The sequence below is a fragment of the Pararge aegeria genome, chromosome 25 (genome assembly GCF_905163445.1).
Source record: "Pararge aegeria chromosome 25, ilParAegt1.1, whole genome shotgun sequence".
Taxonomy (NCBI): Eukaryota; Metazoa; Arthropoda; class Insecta; order Lepidoptera; family Nymphalidae; genus Pararge; species Pararge aegeria.
The window spans coordinates 2,843,423-2,866,597 of NC_053204.1; the positions used below are offsets into that span (position 1 = coordinate 2,843,423).

Here is a 23,175-nt window from a genome sequence, read left to right on the forward strand (position 1 = left end):
GTGTCAGCAATATGTCTGTGTGACTATTTACGTGAAAGTCTATGTGACCATCTACGATAACGTCTGTGTGACCGCGTAATTGCGAGCCGTGTCATATCAGCTGCATCATATTTGCCATGCCACTTACCTGCTAAAATATGTCTGTTTGTTATATGTAAAAAGAGCAAGTATTGAGTTCTTGCCGGTTCTTCTCAGTACAATCAGTATTCCGAATCGGTGGTAGATTCACAGCTTTAGCTTCTCGATTATAGGCATAGATACGTTCGCGGGGTCGCAAACTTTTGTCAGGATGGTCGAATGTTACAGTAAATTTATAAAGTGGGTAAACAATTAAACTTTGATTAACAACCAATGTTCATGAGATTGAGTTGGTGGGTATTTTGATATAAATACGACTGTATTATTGATGCACCGCAGTCCTACATGGACTCTAACGATGCAAAGATACCTCCCGGTGTCTTAGTCGTTTAACACTTATTTGTTATAATAGTTGTTATATCCACGTATTAGAGCAGCATGGTCTGTCTATGCTCTATGAGGGTTAAGTTGTTAATAGGCTGCAGACGATGATGCTCTTCTCCTGTCTGCTAGCATGGGCAGAAGACATTGTTCTGCCCCGGTAAAGGATAACATTTTATCTTCTCCACAGCTTTGTCAACTCACGGAGCATGGGGTAAAATCAAAATTATATTATTTTGATTTTACCCACATATGTTTAGAATAGAATAGAATTTGTTTATTTACCAGAACAACACAAACAGACTTGCATACGGAGTAACTTAAAATGTTGTACTTACTTATTAATAGCTTAAGTCTATGATGTGTCGTGCCAATTGTTCCGGATACTAATGTACCCACAACGCTGGTATTCTGTCAGTACTTATTTAGCTGAGGGAAGTCCAGTTATAAATCACATATAAAAACAAAATATTATAAACTTTATAAAATAAAGTAAACTTCATAATGGAAAGGAGATGAAAATTCATTTTTATTTAAGTAGTAATGGAAAAGTGTGTTAGTCAGATAATAATCGATTAATTCGATAATTTAAAATAAACGAGGCTAAACTTCTCCTATTAAATGTTGCTGTGCTTTGGCAGGTGGACACATTAATTATGCCATATCGGGGGATATTATTTTGTCTCCTGTTCAGCTAGCTAAGATACCATACCATTCTACCCAGTGCTGCTCTGAGCAATTCCAGTGCTGCCACTTCTTTATCGATTACACTTGCGATTTAGAGGTTCCAATTAAGATTTCTATAGGGGGCGTCCTTAAATTACGTGAGAAGTTTTTTTTTTAATTTTATGTACCCCTCGTACCCCCTGGTGAGATGTCGTGTGCCCAATCTCATCGATTATTCAAAATGTGGGTTTCTTACGTAATTGTTATTGTAAAAAGAAAAAAACTAATGGTATGAAACAAAAATTGTGGTTTGACAGTCGTTACATATGTCGAAGTATAACGTCGCAGTATGAATGAAATTATTTTCTTTCGAACGAATTAATCGTACTACGATTGCATTTAAAACTAAATCTTAAGCATGTACAATCTAGATTAAATGGACCAAAATAGTATAATTATTTTTTTGTTTTAATCAGAAAACAATTTGCGTGGTATTTGCTGAGACCCCCTCTCTCTCCAACGTAAGATTAGATGAGATTTAACTCTACTCTCTACCCCCTTTAAAAATCTCACGTATTTTACGAACGCCCCCTTATTCACATACATATATTTTACATATTAGTAAGGTGATTGTGATAACCACGTTCGTGAACTTAAACCTAAAGCTACGAAGGTTCCAAAAGCGCCGTCGTCTTAGAAGTGCCCACAACAAACTTAGCCGGGTATTTTATGTTATCACCATTTTACAGTCTATTTAGTTTGTATGCTATGGAAGGGCCGAGTTCGATTCCCAGCACGCAATGTGCGCTATTATTAAATTAAATATCAATTGCTTGAACGGTGAAGGAAAACATCGTGAGAAAACCTGCATGCCTGAGAGTTCTCCGTAATGTCCTCAAGGCGTGTGAAGTCAACCAAACCGTGCTAGCGTGGTGGACTATGGCCTAAAACCCTTCTCATTTGTGAGACCCTAAGGTTAATTACGTATTTCACAGCAGGCTTGCGACAGGCGTAAAACCCTCGATCTTTGATGACTGTCAAGCAACATGTAAGTACCGTCATTTGACGGCCGATTGGAGCAGTGGGCAGCGACCCTGCTTTCTGAGCCAAGGACGTGGGTTCGATTCCCACAACTGGACAATGTTCGTGTGATGAACATTAAGGTTTTTCAGTGTATTTACGTATATTATTCATTTAATTATTCATCAGTCATCTTAGTACCCATAACACAAGCTACGCTTACTTTGGGGCTAGGTGGCGATGTGTTTATTGTCGTAGTATATTTATTTATTTATAAAGATCGCAAGATTTTCGCCTGTCGCACACCTGTCGTGAGATTCTCACATGGGCGTACCCAGCTTCTGGTCTAGCCGGATAGAGATTTTTTAAAGACAGATCGTCCGCGGTTGTTTTGTGAAAAAAATATTTAGAGAGCCCTCGATACTGAAGCCAAAATCGTAATTTTTATGAAGTTATACTTCTTTTGGCGCGATGGAGAAAAATGATGAGAGTGAATCTTAATTTTTTTGTCTGCAATACATTTTTAAGAGGGTTTATACATTTCCTGTGAGATTTCCAGGGAGAGGGCTTCCCTTGGGAACGCCCATGGATACGTACGCCTTACCTTATAGTAGGCTGGTAATGATATGATAATAAAATAATAATAAATATACCATAACAATACACACATCGCCATCCTGTCCCAAAGTAAGCGTAGCTTGTGTTATGGGCACTAAGATAACTGATGAATAATTTTTATGAATAATATACATAAATACTTATAATTTATAGATAAACACCCAGACACTGAAAAACATTCATGTTCATCACACAAATAGTGTCCAGTTGTGGGAATCGAACCCACGGCCTTTGACTCAGAAAGCAGGGTCGCTGCCCACTGCGCCAATCGGCCGTCAATAATGATACGTCGCTATGTTGATGTTATATTCGTCTGGACTCACTCTTATCTATTGCTGAACTGCACTAAAATCACTTGCGTAGTTTAAAAGAGCTGAGCGTAGAAACAGTGGAAGCGACTTTGTTTTATACTATGTGAAGAATAGAATAGAACAACTTTATTGCAACACAAAACAATAAGAAAAATCACAAGGAAACTTCTTATACTAATAGTACTTAGTGCTAGTTAAGATACATAGAATAAGTATGATATATAAGATTAGTATAAATTTTAGTCAACAGTATTCAGCTGATCGTAGGCGCAGTAATATTAAAAGCCGTATGGAAACTACGAACAAACATTTCGAAGACCTCTCTGGCGCAACGGTGAGCACTGTGAATTTAAGGAGGTCACGGGTTCGACTCCCGGCAGATACAATTTGGAAATTTATATTTTATGAATATTGTCGAGTCTAATCCAGTGGGACGCTTTGGTCGTGGCTAGTTACCACCCTACCGACAAACACGTGCCGATTTAGTGTACCGGTGCGATGCCGCGTAGAAATTAGTCGGCGGCTGTTTTGTGAAAACATTTTTTAGCGCTGTGAATATAAGGAGGTGCCGATTTCGATTCCCGGCAGATGCATTTGGAAATTTATATTTTATGAATATTGTCGAGTCTAGTCCAGTGGGACGCTTTGACCATGGCTAGTTACCACCATACCGACAAACACGTGCCGCTAAGCGATTTAGTGTACCGGTGTGGTGTCGTTTAGAAACCTATTTGGGTATGACTACCATACTCCCTAACAGGCTAGGCCCGCTACCATCTTTGACTGCATCATCACTTACCACCAGGTGAATTAAGGGCTAAGTTGTAGTGGAAAAAATAAGAAGCGTTCGAAATAGCATACACACAAATGCACCGTACACGCACCGACGAGGCACTAAAGCCAGTACCGCGAGTAAACTCTACTCTGCTCTTGTCCTTATCCTAAGGTTGCCTTACAGAGATCGCTCCTAAGCGATAAGGCCGCCTTCTGTAATCCTACTCCATTCTTTGTCTTTCAATGAATGAATGAATATACTTTTATTGCATACCACTAAAAGTACATAAAAAAGAAAAGTATTAAAAAACAACGTATGCAATTTGGCGGCCTTATCGCTTCACAGCGATTTCTTCCAGGCAACCAATGGCGAAGAAAACAAATACAGAACATAGTTTTGTGGTGCACACATATACCCATAAAATAAATATATCGTCTCTCTTTATTTTCCTAACTGTGTAGTGGTGTACAGATAAAGAGATTAAATAAATAAAATCCTGCGATAACAGCCCGCTATTTGAAGTTTCCATACTTATCCTTAACTATCTTAACAATTATTCATTGTAAAGTCAACATCTCCTTACTTGATCCTCCGGTTTCGGAGCGAAACGTGCGTAGAGGGCACATTGCCAAAGATCTGTTTGGTGTGGAGTATAAGGATTGAAGGAATTATAAATTACACCACAAGATTCTCCTGTTTTTTTGATGTGACAACGTCTTATACTTCGATGGAGCCGGCTGCACGCACGAAAAAACATGACTTATGCGGCGTTACCTCGCTCTGAGGCGTTCCATTCAAGGCTTGAAGTGCAAGCGAGAGCGCGGAACGAGCGACAAAGAGGCACAGTCGGCCTCCGCGATCGACATCTGTCTCTCTCCTACTTGAGTGAGCGATGCGTCCGCGTGGACAGCTTCTATACAATAATACATTTACATGTTTTCGGCAAGGATGAAGTGCAGTGAAAAGTGAATGTGGTGTCAATTGTTTATAGCAACGATAATATCTATCAAACAAATAAAATTAAAATTTTCTTTTGAAAAATGCAACCATTTCATCAGTATTTTCTTACGACGTTGTCACGTTCAACTATCGTAAGTAAGCCGACTTTACAGACAACCATTTTTTATTTTTTTTGCTTTAATACGGTACATATATACATAATTAAATTTTATAAGTGTCACATATCCTGCCAAGATTGGCGTGCGAAAATTATTCGTTAATGATTATATCAATTTTGCTACATAAAATAACAAGTCACATTTAAATAATTTTCTCGCGGACTATAGCAAATTAAGCTGTATTTTCATAAGTTTCCATACTGTTTTAATATATTTACCGTGGCTAGGTGGGTGTAGTTTTAACAATGAGTAGTGGGTGGTGTTCACATCTATGACCTTTTCATATTCCATACCGCCCCCATTTGAACTCCAGAACTGACATAATTATTTTGACAGATTATGCATGAATCTACATATTATGGTTACCTACAAATAAATTATTCTGAATTAGGAATATCCTTAATAATTTACCCTTAATACAAGATTGCTCGCTGGCAATCGATGAGTCGTTTTTGATTATGGAAACAGTCCACCGTTTAAGTGATATTGATCTAATGCCACACATTGTAGAGTTGAAAATTCTTTATTCCTTTTTTTATTTTTATAAGGCTTGCTGTTAGGAACCAGTTAATTGCATCTTTAAATCTAAACAAGATTCACGTTGGCGTGTTTCATAACCTATTAGGAAGATCAGACTCCATCGAGGCAAGGCGGGGCACTTGTTTAGATTATTTGCTGATAAAATATAGAGGTTAATGTTTATTAGGTTAGTATAGGGCTGACATGCAGCTGTTCTGTAAAAGCCCTTAAAAAAAAAAGATTAGAAAAAAAAACCTTTGTTTACAATAATAAAGTATAGTTAGTTATGTATAATTTTTGTATAGCCTGTGCTAGCCCTGGTGGTAAGTGATGATGCAGTCTAAGATAGTAGAGTTAACCTGCTAACAATAGGTTTTAGTATCATTAATATACAACGTGTAACGGAATTACGAAATAATGTTGAAGGATGCATATGGATATTTCATAAGGAATCACCCTGTGCAACTATTAAATCAAAATAAGCATATTTATTTTTATACAAACGATTTCAGAACATTGTTGTGAATTGTTGCAAAGTGTTTACTTTTGACACCCCTATTTAAGTTAAGTCTAACGCGCGCATAATACCTACCTACGCTACTCGTACCTAATAAAGTGACAGACGTCTCATGATTTAAATTTGGCTTGTGATGTTGGGGCTGTATATGATTTCGTCCATCAAAACTATGGCAGTGGTTTACTCAAAAACTATTAGGTTTTCGGTTTCACAAGATAAATCTCAGAATCAATACACAATGTTAGGCAGGCAGGCGTTACTCCAATATTTAGAGGTACATACTCCAATTTACATTGCGGAAATCCATGACATAATATGAAAATTAAGCTTAATTTGCTATACTCCGCGAAAAGCAGGAGAATCTGTGTGGTGTAATTTATAATTTCTTCAATCCTTATACTCCAAAAAGATCTTCGGCAATACCTACGCACGTTTCTCTCCGAAACCGGAGCATCCTCAGGAGATGTTGACTTTATAATGAATAATCGTTAAGCCTGTATATTATTATTTCGGTTTTATTATTTTTATTAGTGTTTTTACCTACACTTGTAGGAATCGGAACCGACAAGATTTGAACCTGCGACTCTCTGGCAATCGCGGCCTGAGCGCTATTTCCAATTAAGCTACGGCCCTCCTACCGTCGATGCCGAAATTAGCATATGCCTTTTCAGGTTCAAATCCTGTCGGTTCCGAAAATTTTTGTATGCATTTTAAAGGAGAATGCCGGAACAAGGTTTTGTTTGGTGCCTCATTCAAATTGGTATACAAAATTAAGTTTTTTTTATTTTTTTTAAAAACCTTTAAAATCCCAAGCATTTTAAATTAAAAATCCCAGATTAAAAATCATTTAATGAAATAAATTAGTGGTTCTATTATTTCCGTCATCTTGTTTAAATCTTCCAATCAAAAGAGGTACGTCACTTGTGTACGTAAAAACAATAAAAATCGAAAAATACATATTGTGAACAGTACCATCCATAGGTAGGTCCAATAATCGCATGTGTCAAAAATAACCTTAATTCGCGAAATTCATTTGCTTGTAACTCTGAAATCCGGCGAACTAGAGTATGTGGCATTAAATTTAGTTGCAGTTTTAAAAAGTATTCAGTATCGCTAAGCCTTAAATGAGGGGTTTGTTGCTATCCGCTGAGGAGTTCTGTTCTCTATCTCCAACCACAATTTGGGCAAAATTAAACACATATTAACTTCTATAGTACAAAAATAATTAATTAAATGGGTTGTAATTTGTCGGAGTTATGGTTTAAAATCGTCAAACACTTTCATCCCCTCTCTCAGAGGAATCAAGCTTATTGTCGGGATAAAAAGTATCCTATATTACTTCTAACACTACCAAGAATATGTGTACAAAGTTTCATGAGGATCGGTTAAGTATGTTTTTGCGTGAAAGCGTAACAAACAAACTTACATTGACATTTATAATATTAATAGGGAAGTAGGGATAGGGATTTCGGTTTACATTAACACGTTATATCACCTATTAATTAATTATAGTACTGTATGTTTTATTTTAAATAAATAAATAAATGAATGTCGCGTTGTTCGCAGTGTCCCTTCCTTGGTGCGCATCCGTGCGCAGGTGATGTGCCGGGATGAGGGCACAGGGGGGTGGGTGGCGTTGGGGGGAGGCGGGCTTGCTGACATCGTGGTCGGCCGCCGCGGACCAGGTAACTAACCATCCTAACCTAACCTTTTTTTTTTGTCGTGGTGGAAAAGCTTTATGGCTAACACCGTCCCTTGGGCAGGACGGAGGTTATGGGGTATACCCGAACAAAAACCACCACGGCTTGTCTCTCTAGTTGGATTTACAAGACGCCCGAGGAACCCGTTGTATACTTCCCAGACGTCTACCAACGGCCCTAGCCGAATGCCGGGGCTCCCGCGCTAAAAAGGTGGGGATCGGGACAGCGTGATCGGGGGATCACTTAGACAGTGAGGAGAGTATAGTAGCGGGTAGCTAGCCCAATAGCTACCCGCCGCCTCCCAAGGGAAGCTGACGAGCGGTAAACTGCCGCCGTCTTCTTTCCCCCCGTCAACCTAACCTAACCAATACCAAAATTTCAGATGGCTCATCTGGTGTAAGAGTAACCTATAAACAGAATCACTTCTCAAGGAATACGTACTATAAGGTGGTGCTCTGTGTCCATCAACCTAAAGCGTAGGTGCTAAGCAGTGGCGTGCACAGGGTTTTTGACCAAGGTATGCATAACAGAAGGAAGATGGCATAAAATTGAAAATTCCTTCCCCTTCATGAGTTATACAAAATTAGGGTATGCATTGCTTTTGTGCATGTATGAAGTGCACGCCACTGGTGTTAAGCCAAGCTCTTTAAATATAGAAGAAAAAAAAAAATGTTACGAGAGTTAAAATTTGTCTAGTACAGTAAGCTGAGCGACTTGTCATTAATGATTGTACATTTTTGTCCAGCAGTTAGTTCTGAAGTCGCCAGCGAATTAGCACCTACGTCTGCGAGCGCATCGCACACCGAGTTCTACATACACGGCCGACGTATCAACGATAATGTTGTAAGTGAATTAACTAATATTATAAATGCGAAACTGCGTTTGTTTTTTTTTTTATTTCGCACTCTGTTTTGCTCTGACTTGTTGTCATAGACCTTTATTCGACTTTAGCTCTGAATAGGTGCCAGCTCACTATTGTCGAGATATGATTATGCAATTTTTTTTTTGTTTTAACTTCACACCTTATGCGTGAGTGGGTGCTCCGTCAAATGTTATGGTAATAATATAAAATGATTAATTTCATCCAAGTATACTAATATTATATGAAGTAGATATTAATTATAAATAGAAAATAATAATAAAAGAATTAGGTTTCATTCAAATTAATTTAATTAAATCATTATATAAATATCCCTATCCCTACTAATATTATAAATGTCAATGTAAGTTTGTTACTCTTTCACGCAAAAACTACTTAACCGATCCTAATGAAAATTTGTACACATATTTCTGGAAGTGTTAGAAGTAACATAGGATACTTTTTATCGATTTTACACCATAACTCCGACAAATTATAACCGATTCAAATAATTATTTTTGTACTATAGAGGTATATGTGTTTAATTTTGCCCAAACTGTAGTTGGAGATAGAGGACAGAACTCCTCAGCGGACAGCAACAAACCCCTCATTCAAGGCTTAGCGATACTGAATACTTGATTTTTTTTTTAGATCTACAACTAAATTTAATGCCACATCAACAAAAAAAAACTAAACGCAGACGAAGTCGCGGGCAACAGCTAGTATATATATAATATTAACCTAAAAATTAAAAAAAACATTACCACAGTAAGCGATCGACTTGATTTTTGGCACAGAGTTAGTTTAAAGGACGTAGAATCACATAGGCTTTTGATCCCGGACAACATTCCCAAATATCGTTCTTTTTTGCAAAGCAATTACGGGCGGATTATTATCGCGAAACTTGCATGTTTGTCTTTGACGCCTAACCTAAGCAAATGATAAACGACTAAGACACCGGGGATCTTTGCATCGTTCGAGTCCATGTAGGATAATGCAGTCGTATTTATATCAAAATACCCACCAACTCAATGTCATGAACATAAATATCTGGCAAATATGAATTTATAATTATCAAACGTTAAAATAGTATAAAGTATAAAATTTACCCATTTTATAAATTTACTGTAACACAACTTAATGACTCTTAATGGTAGAATTCGCAGTTATTATAATAAGACCCTTTGAAAGCTCAGCGAATAAATATCATTTCATTTCAACCTCAGGTGGGTAGGGTAGTTGCAGAAATAAAAATAAGTTGCAAATTGCAACGTTTCACAATGAAGACGTCGTGTAACGATCTTAAGCCATAGTAAGCCCCTTAACAATTCGATGCTATTTACGGCAAGGCGACGTGTCAGTCGATCACAAAGGATCCTGGGGCGTTCAAATGCAACCGATAGCGCGTGGGTGGCAGTCGGCACACGTGCGACATAATAGCTGTTTTCCTTTCATAACTCATTTCACGAAAGTTGAATAGGTGTTAGAGGCGATATTAAATTACTAATGGAATCGCCTTATTCTAACCAAATACCATAATGTGTAATAATGAGACATCTCGGTCGCCTGACAGGAACCCCCCACCCCCCTCTCCCCCTCTCCCACCTGTCCCCGACACTTGCTCTAGACTGACTCGGCTATACATGCGCGCTGACATGACGCCAGATTAAATCCTTGAAATGTCTCTCAATAAGGTCAAAGTTTATATAAAACGTAAGCTTTTTATAGAAAAATCCTATTATTATTTAAAGGATTACATGTATAATGAAAAAGCTTGGCTTTAACTTCATAGCTCAACATTAACTAGACTGTGAGATGGTGATAACAAAAAAAAACCTGGCTAAGTTTGTTGTGGGCTCTTCTTAGACCAGGGCGCGTTTGGAACCCTCCTAGCTTTAGTTTTAAGTTAACAAATGCAGTTATCGCCATCACTAACATTAGTGTAACATGTTAAATGTAGAACGCTCAATAAATGCCTGTAATAAGGTCTACATAAATAAAACATTTTTGAATTTGAATTGGATACTTTTAATTAGTTCATATGTGCGGAGGTGTATTGGGGTTCCGACTCCTGATTTTCCCGTCTCCCCCTCTTCTCCCCCCCCTTTCCGTGACACTTGCTTCTCGCTGACTCGGTCATACATGCGCGCTGATACTTTTAACATGCCTATAATATGTGTAAAATCGCTATTGATAGACTGTGGATTACTACCTCTTCTCATTGTGGTCATGTCAAATGTCTTTCAAATGTCTGCCTTTATCAACTTTCGATGGTAGTTTCTGCGACTACCATTGTTTGTCACGGGTAACGAGGAGTCAGGGTTCGATTCCGGAGAGAGGGAGCCTGAGAAACTGCTACCACATCCAAGGAAGGCAGCAGGCGCGCAAATTACCTCCTCCCGGCACGGGGAGTAGGTAGTGACGAAAAATAACGATACTTGACTCTTACGAGGTCTCGTAATCGGAATGAGTTTCTGCGAGTACCATTGTTTGTCGCGGGTAACGGGGAATTAGGGTTCGATTCCGGAGAGAGGGAGCCTGAGAAACTGCAACCACATCCAAGGAAGGCAGCAGGCGCGCAAATTACCCACTCCCTGCACGGGGAGGTAGGGGTAGGTAGTGACGAAAAATAACGATACGGGACTCTTACGAGGCCTCGTAATCGGAATCTCAGTCGCCTGACAAGGCTGTTATTTTTTTTTTCTTAATATTATTAATTCCTCTAAAAGTTAGCCCTTGACAGCAATCTCACCCGAGAGTAAGTTATGAAGCAGTCTAAAATGGTAGCGGGCTAACCTGTTAGGGAGTATGGTAGGAGTACCCCTCCTACCATACTCCCTAACTGTATCTGTTTACACGCGACATCGCTTAGCGGCACGTCTTTGTCAGTAGGGTGGCAACTAGCCACGGCCAAAACGCCCACAAAACGTAATGGGTGCGGTGAGGCGTGCAAGCCCCCCCCCCCCCCCCCCCTCCGATTATCCCGCCTCCCCCTCTGACACCTATCTGCGACGCATGCGTTAGGCTGGCGCGACTATACTTAAGCGCTGGAATTCTCAATCACTTGTACACAGCTTATACACAGTCGGTGGGAACAGGCCGTGTGACGTCTACCGCCACTTAGCCAGCGGGGTTTACAACGGCCTATATACACTTCCCAATCTGAGAGGAGACCCGTACCAAGTTTCCTATTACGATTCAGTGTCAGTAGTCTGTCAATGTCAATAAGCGCTAATGTAACGAAAATGTAATTTAAACAATCAATTTTTTTTTTTACAAGTAAACGAATTTCGTGTCTAAATGTTTAAATTTTTTTAATACTATGTGTTCAGTATGTGTCTGCGTAACGCTTTCGAGTGCCGTGATGTTCTTGTGTGATGGCGTGAACAATGCATATAGTATAGTTTTTTTTTTAAAGTTCAAAAATCTTTTTAATTTTAATTTGTAAATGTTATTTTTTCTTAATTCATAAATTTAGTGTCAAATTCAAAAATGTAGTTGCACGTAGACCTTATCACAGGAACTTAGTCGTTAACTTAAAACTAAAGCTAGGAAAGTTCAAAACGCGCGTGGTCTGAGAAGAGCCCACAACATTCTTAGCCGGGTTTTCTTTTGTTATCAACATCTCACAATCAAGTTAATATTAGTGATTTTCGCACCACACTTTACGGAGTTATGTGCGTTTTTAATTTAAACGATTCAAGTATCACTTGCTATAACGGTGATGGAGAACATCGTGATGACACCTGCATACGTCGAGTTCTCCATTAAGTTCTCAACGGCGTGTGAAGTCCACCAATCCGCACTTGGCCAGCATGGTGGACTACGGCCTAAACCTTTATTCTAGGAGAAGCGTGCTATAGAGATCCGGCAATGAATTAATGGTTTTTTTTTTTTTCTAATTTTTATTCGTGTTTTTACCTACACTTGAAAGCGCTCAGGCCGCCATTGCCCGAGAGTCGCAGGTTCAAATCCTGTCGGTTCCGAAATTTTTTTATATGCATTTTAAATTAAAAAAAAAGGATTAATGGCTGTCCAGAATGATTGCAAGATATAGCTTTGCAATATTTTGCTAAGATCGACCATGCCGCGAGTCAATCCTGGTATCTCCCACTTTAAGAACCATAGCGAGCACTACAGAGCCATAAAGTATTTCATTTCACTGGGTGATTATTATTAAAACTGGCAGAAAGGAAGCACCGGATCTGAGTAAGTTCAGCTGTCCAAATGTTTTGGCCACCTTGAAATAGGCGTCATAAAGATTGCAAACCGCCGCCGCACCGCGCCGTTACCAATCGATATAGGATGCTTCTTATACACCAAACTATTGTTTAGGGGTCCGGCTTTACTTCCGATAGGCCGAGTTCGAATTTTCTCGTCGGCTCTTCTCGGTAGAATCTGCCTTCCGAACAAGTGGTAGAGTCACTACAAACGGACTAACTTGATGTCGACTTGAAATAAATATTCAAATTTGGATTTTTGATATTTTATTTCATCATCATCATCATCATCATCTCAACCAATAGACGTCCACTGCGGGATATAGGTCTTTTGTAGGGAGTTCCACAATACACGGTCCTGGGCCGCTTGCCTCCAGCGGCTCCCAGCTACTCGCCTGATGTCATCTGTCCACCTCGTTGGGGGCCGACCTGCGCTGCGTTTACCGGTGCGGGGTCGCCATTCCAGCACCTTAAGACCCCAACATCCATCGGTTCTCTGAGCTATGTGCCCGCCCATTGCATCTTCATATTTTATTTGCTTTACATATAACTTAGAAAAGTTAGAGTTGCGTGCTGGGATTCCAACTCGGCCCCCTGAGAGTGAAGTCGAGCTCCTACCCAATGAACTATCACCGCTTCCTATCATGGTTTGTTCGATGATGATGACAAATATGTTTTGCTCCCTTCCAGTTGGTGCTGGACTGCACAGTGAAGGATGACTTCCAGTACCACAAGGTTATGCCGACGTTCCACCACTGGGTGTCTGATGAGAAGCGTTTCGGGCTAACCTTCCAGACCGCGGCCGACGCGCGCGCGTTCGACAGGGGAGTGCGCACTGCTGTCACCGAATTGTACCGTGAGTTGCGGCCTTTATAAACACCCACATTTCCTACAGTGCTTCATACAGTATACAACGTGTAACCGAATTACGAAATAATGTTGAAGGATACATAAGTATATAATTCGATATTATATTCGGTGAGTATATAATTTATATTATGTACGAGTCACAATTTTGAACAGTTTTATGTAATAGCTAAATAATACCCCTCGTATTATAACACGATTGTGAGTGTCAAAACTGAGTTGTATTTATCTTAAGAAATGACCCTGTAAAAATATTTTTTCCATACAAACGCATTCAAAACATTCCAAGTATTTACTTGTGACAACCCTACTGAAGACTTAAGACCGACACGTGCATAGTACCTACGCTTCGCGACGCGAACCTAATAAAGTGACAGGGTTTGCATGATTTTAATTTTGCTCGTGATGTTAGGGTTGTATCTGACTTCTTTCAGTAAAAACAAGGCAGTGGTTTACTCAAAAACTATTAGGTTCGGTTTCACAAGATAAGTCTCACAGACAGTACATAATGTACCTATAAAACCTGTGAAGTAGTATTTCGGTTTTCATTTACACTTTGTATATAACCTATTACTTAGTTATAGTACTGTATGGTTCTACAATTCTAAGTGCTTACTTATTGCAACCCTACTGAAGATAAAAGACCGACACGCGCATAGTACCTACGCTACGCCTACCTACTTCGCTTGTGATGTTGGGCTGTATCTGATTTCGTTCAGTAAAAACTATGGCAGTGGTTTACCCAAACACTATACTAAGTTTTTCGGTTTCACAAGATAAGTCTTACAGACAGAACACAATGTACCTCTAAAGACCGACACGCGCATAGTACCTAGGCTACGACTACCTAATTTACTTGTGATGTTGGGCTATATCTAATTTCGTTCAGTAAAAACTATGGCAGTGATTTAATCAAAAACTATTTTGAGTTAATCGGTTGCACAAGATAAGTCTCACAGACAGTACACAATGTACCTCTAAAACCTGTGAAGTATTATTTCAGTTTTCATTTACAAGTTGTATAGAAATAGAAGAACTTTCAGTGACGGAGCTCGTTCAGGAGTTATGCTTATTTTTGCGTGGTTGCCGGTGTTTTTGGTGCCGTTAACGTTCGGTGATTCGGTGTCTTGCTAAGACAGCTTCGTCATAAAGAGTATTCCTACAACGGGGTTATAAGTTTTTTTTTATATGATTGCAAAAATTTATGTGGAAATTTAACACTCATCTATTTTAATTTGTTTCTTTGCTTTCCCGCTACAGCTTTCCTATTCGGTGAGTATATAATTTATATTATGTACGAGCCAGAATTTTAAACAGTAATTTATGAAACAGCTGAATAATAACCCTCGTATTATTACACGAATGTGAGTAATAGTCTCGCTTCGGTTGAAGCCTGACCATTTTGGTCTAGTGGTTAAAATGTTCACGCGGTACTGAGTTCGAATCCCCGGGTTCGGTCAAAAATTTTATGGTATTCAGTTTTTAGTTCACACTAGTGTCGCTCACTACAATCTAGCCATTGACTGCAATCTCTCCTGATAGTAAGATGATGCAGTGTAAGATGGGCTTACCTGCAGGCTTAGTACATTTGCTGTCCTAAGGATATTCAACAGAGGCAATTCAGAAATTAGGAGTTCCACAGCCCCTGCCGGGGATTGAATCTGGGACTTGTCATTTGAGACCTGAGCGCTAACCGCTGCGCCACGGGGTCGTCAGAATAGTGGATTTCTATTGCATCGGAACAGATTACGTTTTCATACATAATTATTTGCAGTTTCATAGACTATTTTATCTAAACTAACGCTATACAAAAAAAACAGCTCTTTTTTATTTTTATTTATTTATTTTCCTTGCATCCATGCCTTAATATAGTCATGAGGCCCTGGTAGGGCATAGCAATAAGAAACAGTTTCAGCCTAATAGTTATAAAAAATACACGATACACGAGTTTTAATAGAAATGTAATTTTTTTTTTTTATTGGTCAACTTAAGAGTAAAACAATTTACGACAACTAGGTCACTCACCTCATCTCAAACCACACAGAGTTTATGTGACAAGGTATAGATTAATGATTCATGATATTTATTTTAGAAACAAATTTTTTATTTTATTATTTAAGTTCACAACCCTACCAGTAGTCAGTACACAACAGTTATATAGCAAGTTTATGGTTACAATTTGACGGCCGATTGGCGCAGTTTGCAGCACTGGCAAACATTCATGCTCATCACACAAACATTTTCCAGTTGTGGGAATGGAACCCACGGCCTTCGGCTCAGAAACCTTGCTTTCTGAGCCGAAGGCCGTGGGTTCGATTACCAGACACTGGGTCTGGGTGTTTATATGTATATTCTAATTATTTATGTATATTATTCATAAAGATATTCATCAGTCATCTTAGTACCCATAACACAAGCTACGCTTACTTTGGGGCTAGGTGGCGATGTGTGTATTTTCGTAGTATATTTATATTTACAACTTGTACATAAATGACACCAGATCCCTACCCCACGCAACATTCTCACTGATAAAGTAATTTTAAAACAAAATTCTTTAAGGTTGCCCTTACAACCGTATAAGCGTAAGTCAGAATAATTAGTCACTATTAAAGATCGTCAAGTTAAATTCAAAATGTCAAAATAGGCACTTTTGAAACAGCCGTACATAAAAGTTTGAATAATTTTTAAATTTTTTTGAGTAAATTATTTTTTGTTATCACCATCTCACAGTAAATTAATATTTAGCTATGAAGTGGATGTTGAACTTCTCGGTAGAATCTTCCGAACCTTTAGTGGAGTCACTACAAACAGTCAGACTTCACGTTACAAAAATTAAGTTTAATTTGCTATACACCGCGAAAAGCCGGAGAATCTGTATGGTGTAATTTACAATTTCTTCAATCCTTATACTCCACACCAAACAGACAGGCAATGTACCCTCTACGCACGTTTCGCTCCGAAACCGGAGCATATTCAGACTTAACAATTATTCATTGTAAAGTCAAAATCTCCTGAGATGTGGAGGCTGAATGTGTCTAGCACACAAACTTTTTCTCATTTTCACATTTTACGGTAAACGTTTAAAACATTACAGGTAAAATAATAACTGACAGTTGAGAGTTTATCTGTAATGTCCGCTTAAAGAAATAAAGTTACTAACCGCTTGTTCGAGGAACACTACTAAAGTGGAGTGGTTTTTGATGCTTCAATATTAGTCGGTTTCTGTTTCTTCTTAATTCTTTGCTTAAATAAAGATATATTTTTGATGAGCATCCCTGGCGCAACGGTGTGCACTGTGAATTTATGGAGGTCCCGGGTTCGATTCCCGGCTTAGGCAATTTGGGAATTTATGGTGGTCTGGTCTGGTGGCAGGCTTTTTTGTTTTTTTTTTTTTTTTTATAGCCCGTGGCTAGTTACCACCCTACCGACAAGACGTGCTGCTAAGCGATTTAGTGTTCCCGTGCGATGTTTCGTAAAAACCGATTAGGGGTATGACTACCATACTCCTTAACATGTTAGACTGCATCATCACTTAGCCCAAGTGAGATTGCAGTCAAGGGCTAACTTGTAGTTGAATAAAAAAAAAACTTTGTCTTTGGTGTCGGCAGGTCTTGGCGGCGCGTGGCCAACGATGTACGGATATCAAGACTCGAACCAACACGACGGCAAAGAGGATGATGAGGAAAAACATATATTTGAAGTGAGTAGATATAGCAATCGATAAGTCGCTATTGAGTATTGAATTACAGCATCATCAGAGTAAAATGAATCTTGTTTACATCTTATTAAAGATAAAATTTGCCTAACTCGAGGTTTGGACAGAACGTGTGTAAAATAAAAATTAGAAGTACGGGATATGCGACTCTAAAACTAGGGGCATTAAGTCCATTTCGAATCCCAGCACGCGCCTATAACTTTTCTAAGTTATGAGCAATTAAAATATCACTTGCTTCAACGGTGATGGAAAACATCGTGAGGAAACCTACTTGCCTGAGAGGTCTCCATAATGTTTTCAAAGGTGGACGTGAACGTGTTGGACTACGGCCTTAACCACTTATTGTGAGTAGAGGCCGTTACTGAGTTGTTATGGCCAGTGGCGTGCACTGGGTTTCTTACCAGGGTATGCATACAGCAGGATAATTGCATAAAACGGCAAAAATCCTCATTTTATACGAGTTATATATATATTTTAGGGTATGCAGTGCTTTTGAGCATCTATGAAGTGCACGCCACTGGTTATGACGATGATGATGAATTAAAATTAGTGATTAAAAAAAATTCTAACTGGTTATAAAGAAAGAAACAGATACTTTTTTTCACATTACAGACATTTATTTAAAAAAGTTCGGAGTTCCATTAAGGGTATAAAAATCAATTCATCAATCTTAATTATATACTTGGAAAATGGGTAGGTCTCCAACTAATATCTTCAGCCGAAAAAGTTTCAGACAATGTAATAAAAGTTGCATTTTAGAAACACTGCGTATACCAAAATCACATACAGAAATCTTCGTCTGTAACAAGGCATGATAATAAAAGAAAGGCGGGGTTGTAAAAGTTTACTTTCTTCCCCAGTGCCTCAACCTGCCGTCGGACTCTCACTCGAGCTCGGAGACGTCGACCGCGAGCCGCGTGCGGCGCGACGACCTGACGCAAACACCCATCCTGTCTGCCATCACACTGCCACAGCATCCGCTCTCCGGTGAGATCATATTCATCATAATCTTGTACCCAGGCCCCAGGATACAGGGTGCCTACTGAACTTGCATTTAAGACATTTACAACATGTATACAAGATGTACTAAACTTGCATAAATGACAATTGCGACCTGTATACGAGACGTACTAAACTTGCATAAAAGACACATACAAACTGTACACGAGACGTACTAAACATGCATAAAAGACACTTGCGACCTGTATACGAGACGTTGTAAACTTGCATAAAAGACACATTAGACCTGTATAGGAGACGTAAAAACTTGCATAAAAGATACTTGCGACCTGTATCCGAGACGTTGTAAACTTGCATTAAAGACACTGGCGACCTGTATACGAGACGTACTAAAATTGCATAAAAGACAATTGCGACCTGTATACGAGACGTACTAAACTTGCATAAAATACACTTGCGACCTGTATACGAGACGTACTAAACTTGCATAAAAAACACTTGCGACCTGCATACGAGACGTACTAAACTTGCATATAAGACACTTGCGACCTGTGTACGAGACGTACTAAACTTGCATATAAGACACTTGCGACCTGTGTACGAGACGTACTAAACTTGCATATAAGACACTTGCGACCTGTAGACGAGACGTTGTAAACTTGCATAAAAGACACTTTAGACCTGTATAGGAGACGTAAAAACTTGCATAAAAGATACTTGCGACCTGTATACGAGACGTACTAAACTTGTATTAAAGACACTGGCGACCTGTGTACGAGACGTACTAAACTTGCATATAAGACACTTGCGACCTGTGTACGAGACGTACTAAACTTGCATATAAGACACTTGCGACCTGTAGACGAGACGTTGTAAACTTGCATAAAAGACACTTTAGACCTGTATAGGAGACGTAAAAACTTGCATAAAAGATACTTGCGACCTGTATACGAGACGTACTAAACTTGTATTAAAGACACTGGCGACCTGTATACGAGACGTACTAAAATTGCATAAAAGACAATTGCGACCTGTATACGAGACGTACTAAACTTGCATAAAAGACACTTGCGACCTGTATACGAGACGTACTAAACTTGCATAAATAACACTTGCGACCTGCATACGAGACGTACTAAACTTGCATATAAGACACTTGCGACCTGTGTACGAGACGTACTAAACTTGCATATAAGACACTTGCGACCTGTGTACGAGACGTACTAAACTTGCATATAAGACACTTGCGACCTGTGTACGAGACGTACTAAACTTGCATATAAGACACTTTCGACCTGTATACGAGACGTTCTAAACGTGCATAAAAGACACTTGCGACCTGTAAACGAGACGTACTAAACTTGAATAAAAGACACATGCGACCTCTACACGGGAAGTACTAAAATTGCATAAAAGACACTTGCGGCTTTATATGAGACGTACTAAACTTGCATAAAAGACACTTACAAACTGTACACGAGACGTACTAAACATGCATAAAAGACACTTGCGACCTGTATACGAGACGTACTAAACTTGCATAAAAGTTACTCACAATCTGAAAACGAGACGTAAAAAACTTGCATAAAAGACACTTGCGACCTGTATACGAGACGTACTATACTTGTGTAAAAGACACTTACAGGCTGTAAGTGTCTTTTACACAAGTATACGAAATGTAGTAAAAAAAAAACCTTCGAATAAGTAAACATATCTCACGCTAGGCACTCGGGTCTCCCCCCATTTATATACGCTCTTTATTTTTACAGCATAAGAAGTATATCAATAGGTTAAGTAGAAATTTAGAAAAACAGTCCTTTTCGCTTAGAAGCGATCTGAGAATTTCTATTTACATTTACTCATTCGATCGCGTCAAAGTAAACTACGATTTATATGGAATCGAAGTTGCGCCATCTTGTTACAATGCTCATGAAACTTTGTTTGATGTAATGGCAGTAAGGTAATTGTTCAGGTATTCCACCACGTTGGCCAAGTGCGGATTGGTGGACTCCAAACCCCTTTGTACAATAGGTATAACAAGTGTATTATTTGTGTTTTCAGAATCGATGACATTGCAGTATGATGATAAGTTGGATGACTCTGATGCAGACAAATGTCCCTATGTACATCTCTCAGCTGTAAGTAGTTTGGTGTGAAACATCTTTGGTGTAAATCGCCCCGTGTGCCGTCACGGAAAACGGCATAACGGTATCTGATGCCGTCATGTCACCGCTCTCGACTCCCTTGTGATTGTGGTTCGATTCCTACAAATGGAAAATGTTTGTGTGATGAACATGAACGTTTTTCGTCTTGGTGCTTATTTGTATATTTTAAGTATTTATGTGTTCGATTGATTGTCAAAAATAAACTTTTTTTTTTTTCAATAAATAATTGATACAAAAAGGAGTGAACACTACGTTCACTCCTTTATTAATAAGTTAACCTTACTGTTTAATAACATGTCATTTTTCAAATATTAACAATACTTTAAATATTCGGTAATTATTCGGCAAATCAACCGAATATTCGGCCGAATACGAACATAAAAAGAATATGCCGAAATTACTGAATATTCGGCCGAACATTCAGCGCATCTCTAATGTGCATTATATTCATACAAAATATTCATCAGACAGCGACCCTGCTTTCTGAGCCCAAGGCCGTGGGTTCGATTACCACAACTGGAAAATGTTTGTGCGATGAGCATAAGTGTTATTCAGTGTCTGGGTTTATCTGTATATTATAAGTATTTTTGTATATTATTCATAAAAAATATTCATCAGTCTTTAGTACCCATAACACAAGCTACGCTTACTTTGGGGCCAGGTGGCGATGCGTATACGGTCGGAGTATATATATATTTATTATTGAGTATATATTTTTTTTTTTTTTAGGTACACGAGTACGCGTACCCGCAAGTAGGTCCAGACGGCGTCATCACTTCAGAGTCTTCCTCGCCTCACACCCAGCCGCCATTGCTGAGGCAAGATTCTGGTGAGCTAAGTTCTATATATTTGAATATTAGTAGTAGCGGCCTCCTTCGGGGGGACCGGGTTCGATCCCTTCTTTAGAATCATGTGCGCTTTTAATTTAAACAATTTAATATCACTTGCTTCAACGGTGAAGGAAAACATCGTGAGGAAACCCGACTGGGTTATGCATAATGTTCTAAAAGGCGTTTGGAGTCCACCAATCCGCACTGGGCCAGCGTGGGGGCCTTAACCTCATTGTGAGAGGAGACCCGTGCCCTGTATTTGGCCGGTGATGGGTTAATGACTATATGTGGTATATTATTTTGGTACTTTTCACTCTTTACTCGGGATGTCAAACGTTGAAATATGTACTGAGATTGTCAAATAATAAAAAAAATACGCCGTTTTTTGTTGTGTTTTTGTGAAGAAATAGGAAAAAGTGAGTGTATCGCCCCAATTTTAAAAAATATCCCACATTTATATTTTATTATAAATTTAATAAAATATCTGCTATATAAATTAATTATATTTATCCAAAGTTTCCACCAATCCGCACTGGGCCAGCTTGGTGGACTGCGGCTTTAACCTCTTCCCATTGTGGGAGGAGACCCGTGCCCTGAGGACCAGTAATGGGTTGATATGATGATCCAAAGTTTAATTGTTTAGCCACTTTATAAAATTACTGTAACATATGTTAATATTCTTATAATAATTTCCAGGGTCTCTGAAGAAGTCCAGTGGCCACAACTTGCCCGACAAGCACCGCAGCGCTGAAACCTTCCATGCGAGGATCAAGTGCAGGTATGCTGACCAAAGATTTCACTGGTGGCTTCGGCCGTGGCTAGCTAGAAACAAAACGTCAACAATATTCAATTAAAAATTTCTTTTATAGTTTAAGTAGTAATTTTTTTTTTCTTTTGCAACGTCAACCGGTGTTAGTCACTACGAACAGACCGACCTGTTCTAACACAGGATTTAGGCGTACATTATACATTATTAGTACATTATACCGACTAACACCGGTTCGCAACGCAGTTTCTACCGAGAAGAAGCCATCAAGAAAATCAGCAGATTGCTCTTTTTTAACATCATTCTACAGTTTAACACTCTTAAGAATTTTTCTATCTTACTTATCTTTAGTATTTTGGTATATAAAAAATAAAGTTTTACTTACATTTCATCAGCTTAATCCATTTTTCACAACTCACTCCTTCCGACACTGCAAATGACCGTAATGACGGATTTGGATAATTTCGTTTCATAAACTCGTAATTTATTTTTGCTCGGCTAGTGTCATGTTCAATTTTAATCCGTTATACCTTATTTTTTGCGTAGTAAAGTACGAAATCGAGTAATATTTTTTTGAAGTCTGCGCAGTTGGTATATTCATCAGAATTAAACGACCAATGGACGCGTTCTCTTTGGGACACATGGTGTTCGGTAGGCACTCGAGACCAAAAAATGTTTAAAACACACGGGTGTTCGAGTGACACGTCATGGGTTAAGAATTTTTCTATCTAGTGAGAGATGTGAGCGGTCTTCTTCCAAGCAGCCTTGTCGTTAAGAAATTCATCAATCGTGTATCCACCACGATTAATTTAAGAAGAAGAAACATTTTATTGCACGTAAACATACATATAGGAAAAGAAACATTAATGAAACAGTAAACAATGTAGACATGCAAAGGCAGCCTTATTGCTGCAAGCAATCTCTTACAGGCAGCCTTTGTAGAAAGGACTTAGAGCAAGAGAACGGTGTAATACAATGTTTGAACTTAGGTAAAAGTAATTTTAATATTACCTTTGGTATCATATAAAAGCATATACCTAGGATATACAAAGGATTTACGTTCCTACTTTTCTCAGACAATATGCAGATA

At 38.8% G+C, this 23,175-nt stretch overlaps 1 protein-coding gene across 2 annotated transcripts in view; it reads left to right on the plus strand.

Moving 5' to 3' along the window:
* Positions 1-23,175, plus strand: part of LOC120634826 (sprouty-related, EVH1 domain-containing protein 1) — a 28,942-nt gene that overhangs the window by 2,759 nt on the left and 3,008 nt on the right. The window contains exons 2-9 of one of the 2 annotated variants that reach the window (XM_039905651.1): positions 7,570-7,688; positions 8,449-8,546; positions 13,473-13,638; positions 17,258-17,349; positions 18,225-18,351; positions 20,386-20,462; positions 21,219-21,318; positions 22,016-22,097. In XM_039905651.1, coding sequence (XP_039761585.1) covers positions 7,570-7,688; positions 8,449-8,546; positions 13,473-13,638; positions 17,258-17,349; positions 18,225-18,351; positions 20,386-20,462; positions 21,219-21,318; positions 22,016-22,097 — 861 coding nt within the window. The remainder of the gene's footprint in view (positions 1-7,569; positions 7,689-8,448; positions 8,547-13,472; positions 13,639-17,257; positions 17,350-18,224; positions 18,352-20,385; positions 20,463-21,218; positions 21,319-22,015; positions 22,098-23,175) is intronic. The other variant, XM_039905652.1, reaches the window with a different exon arrangement.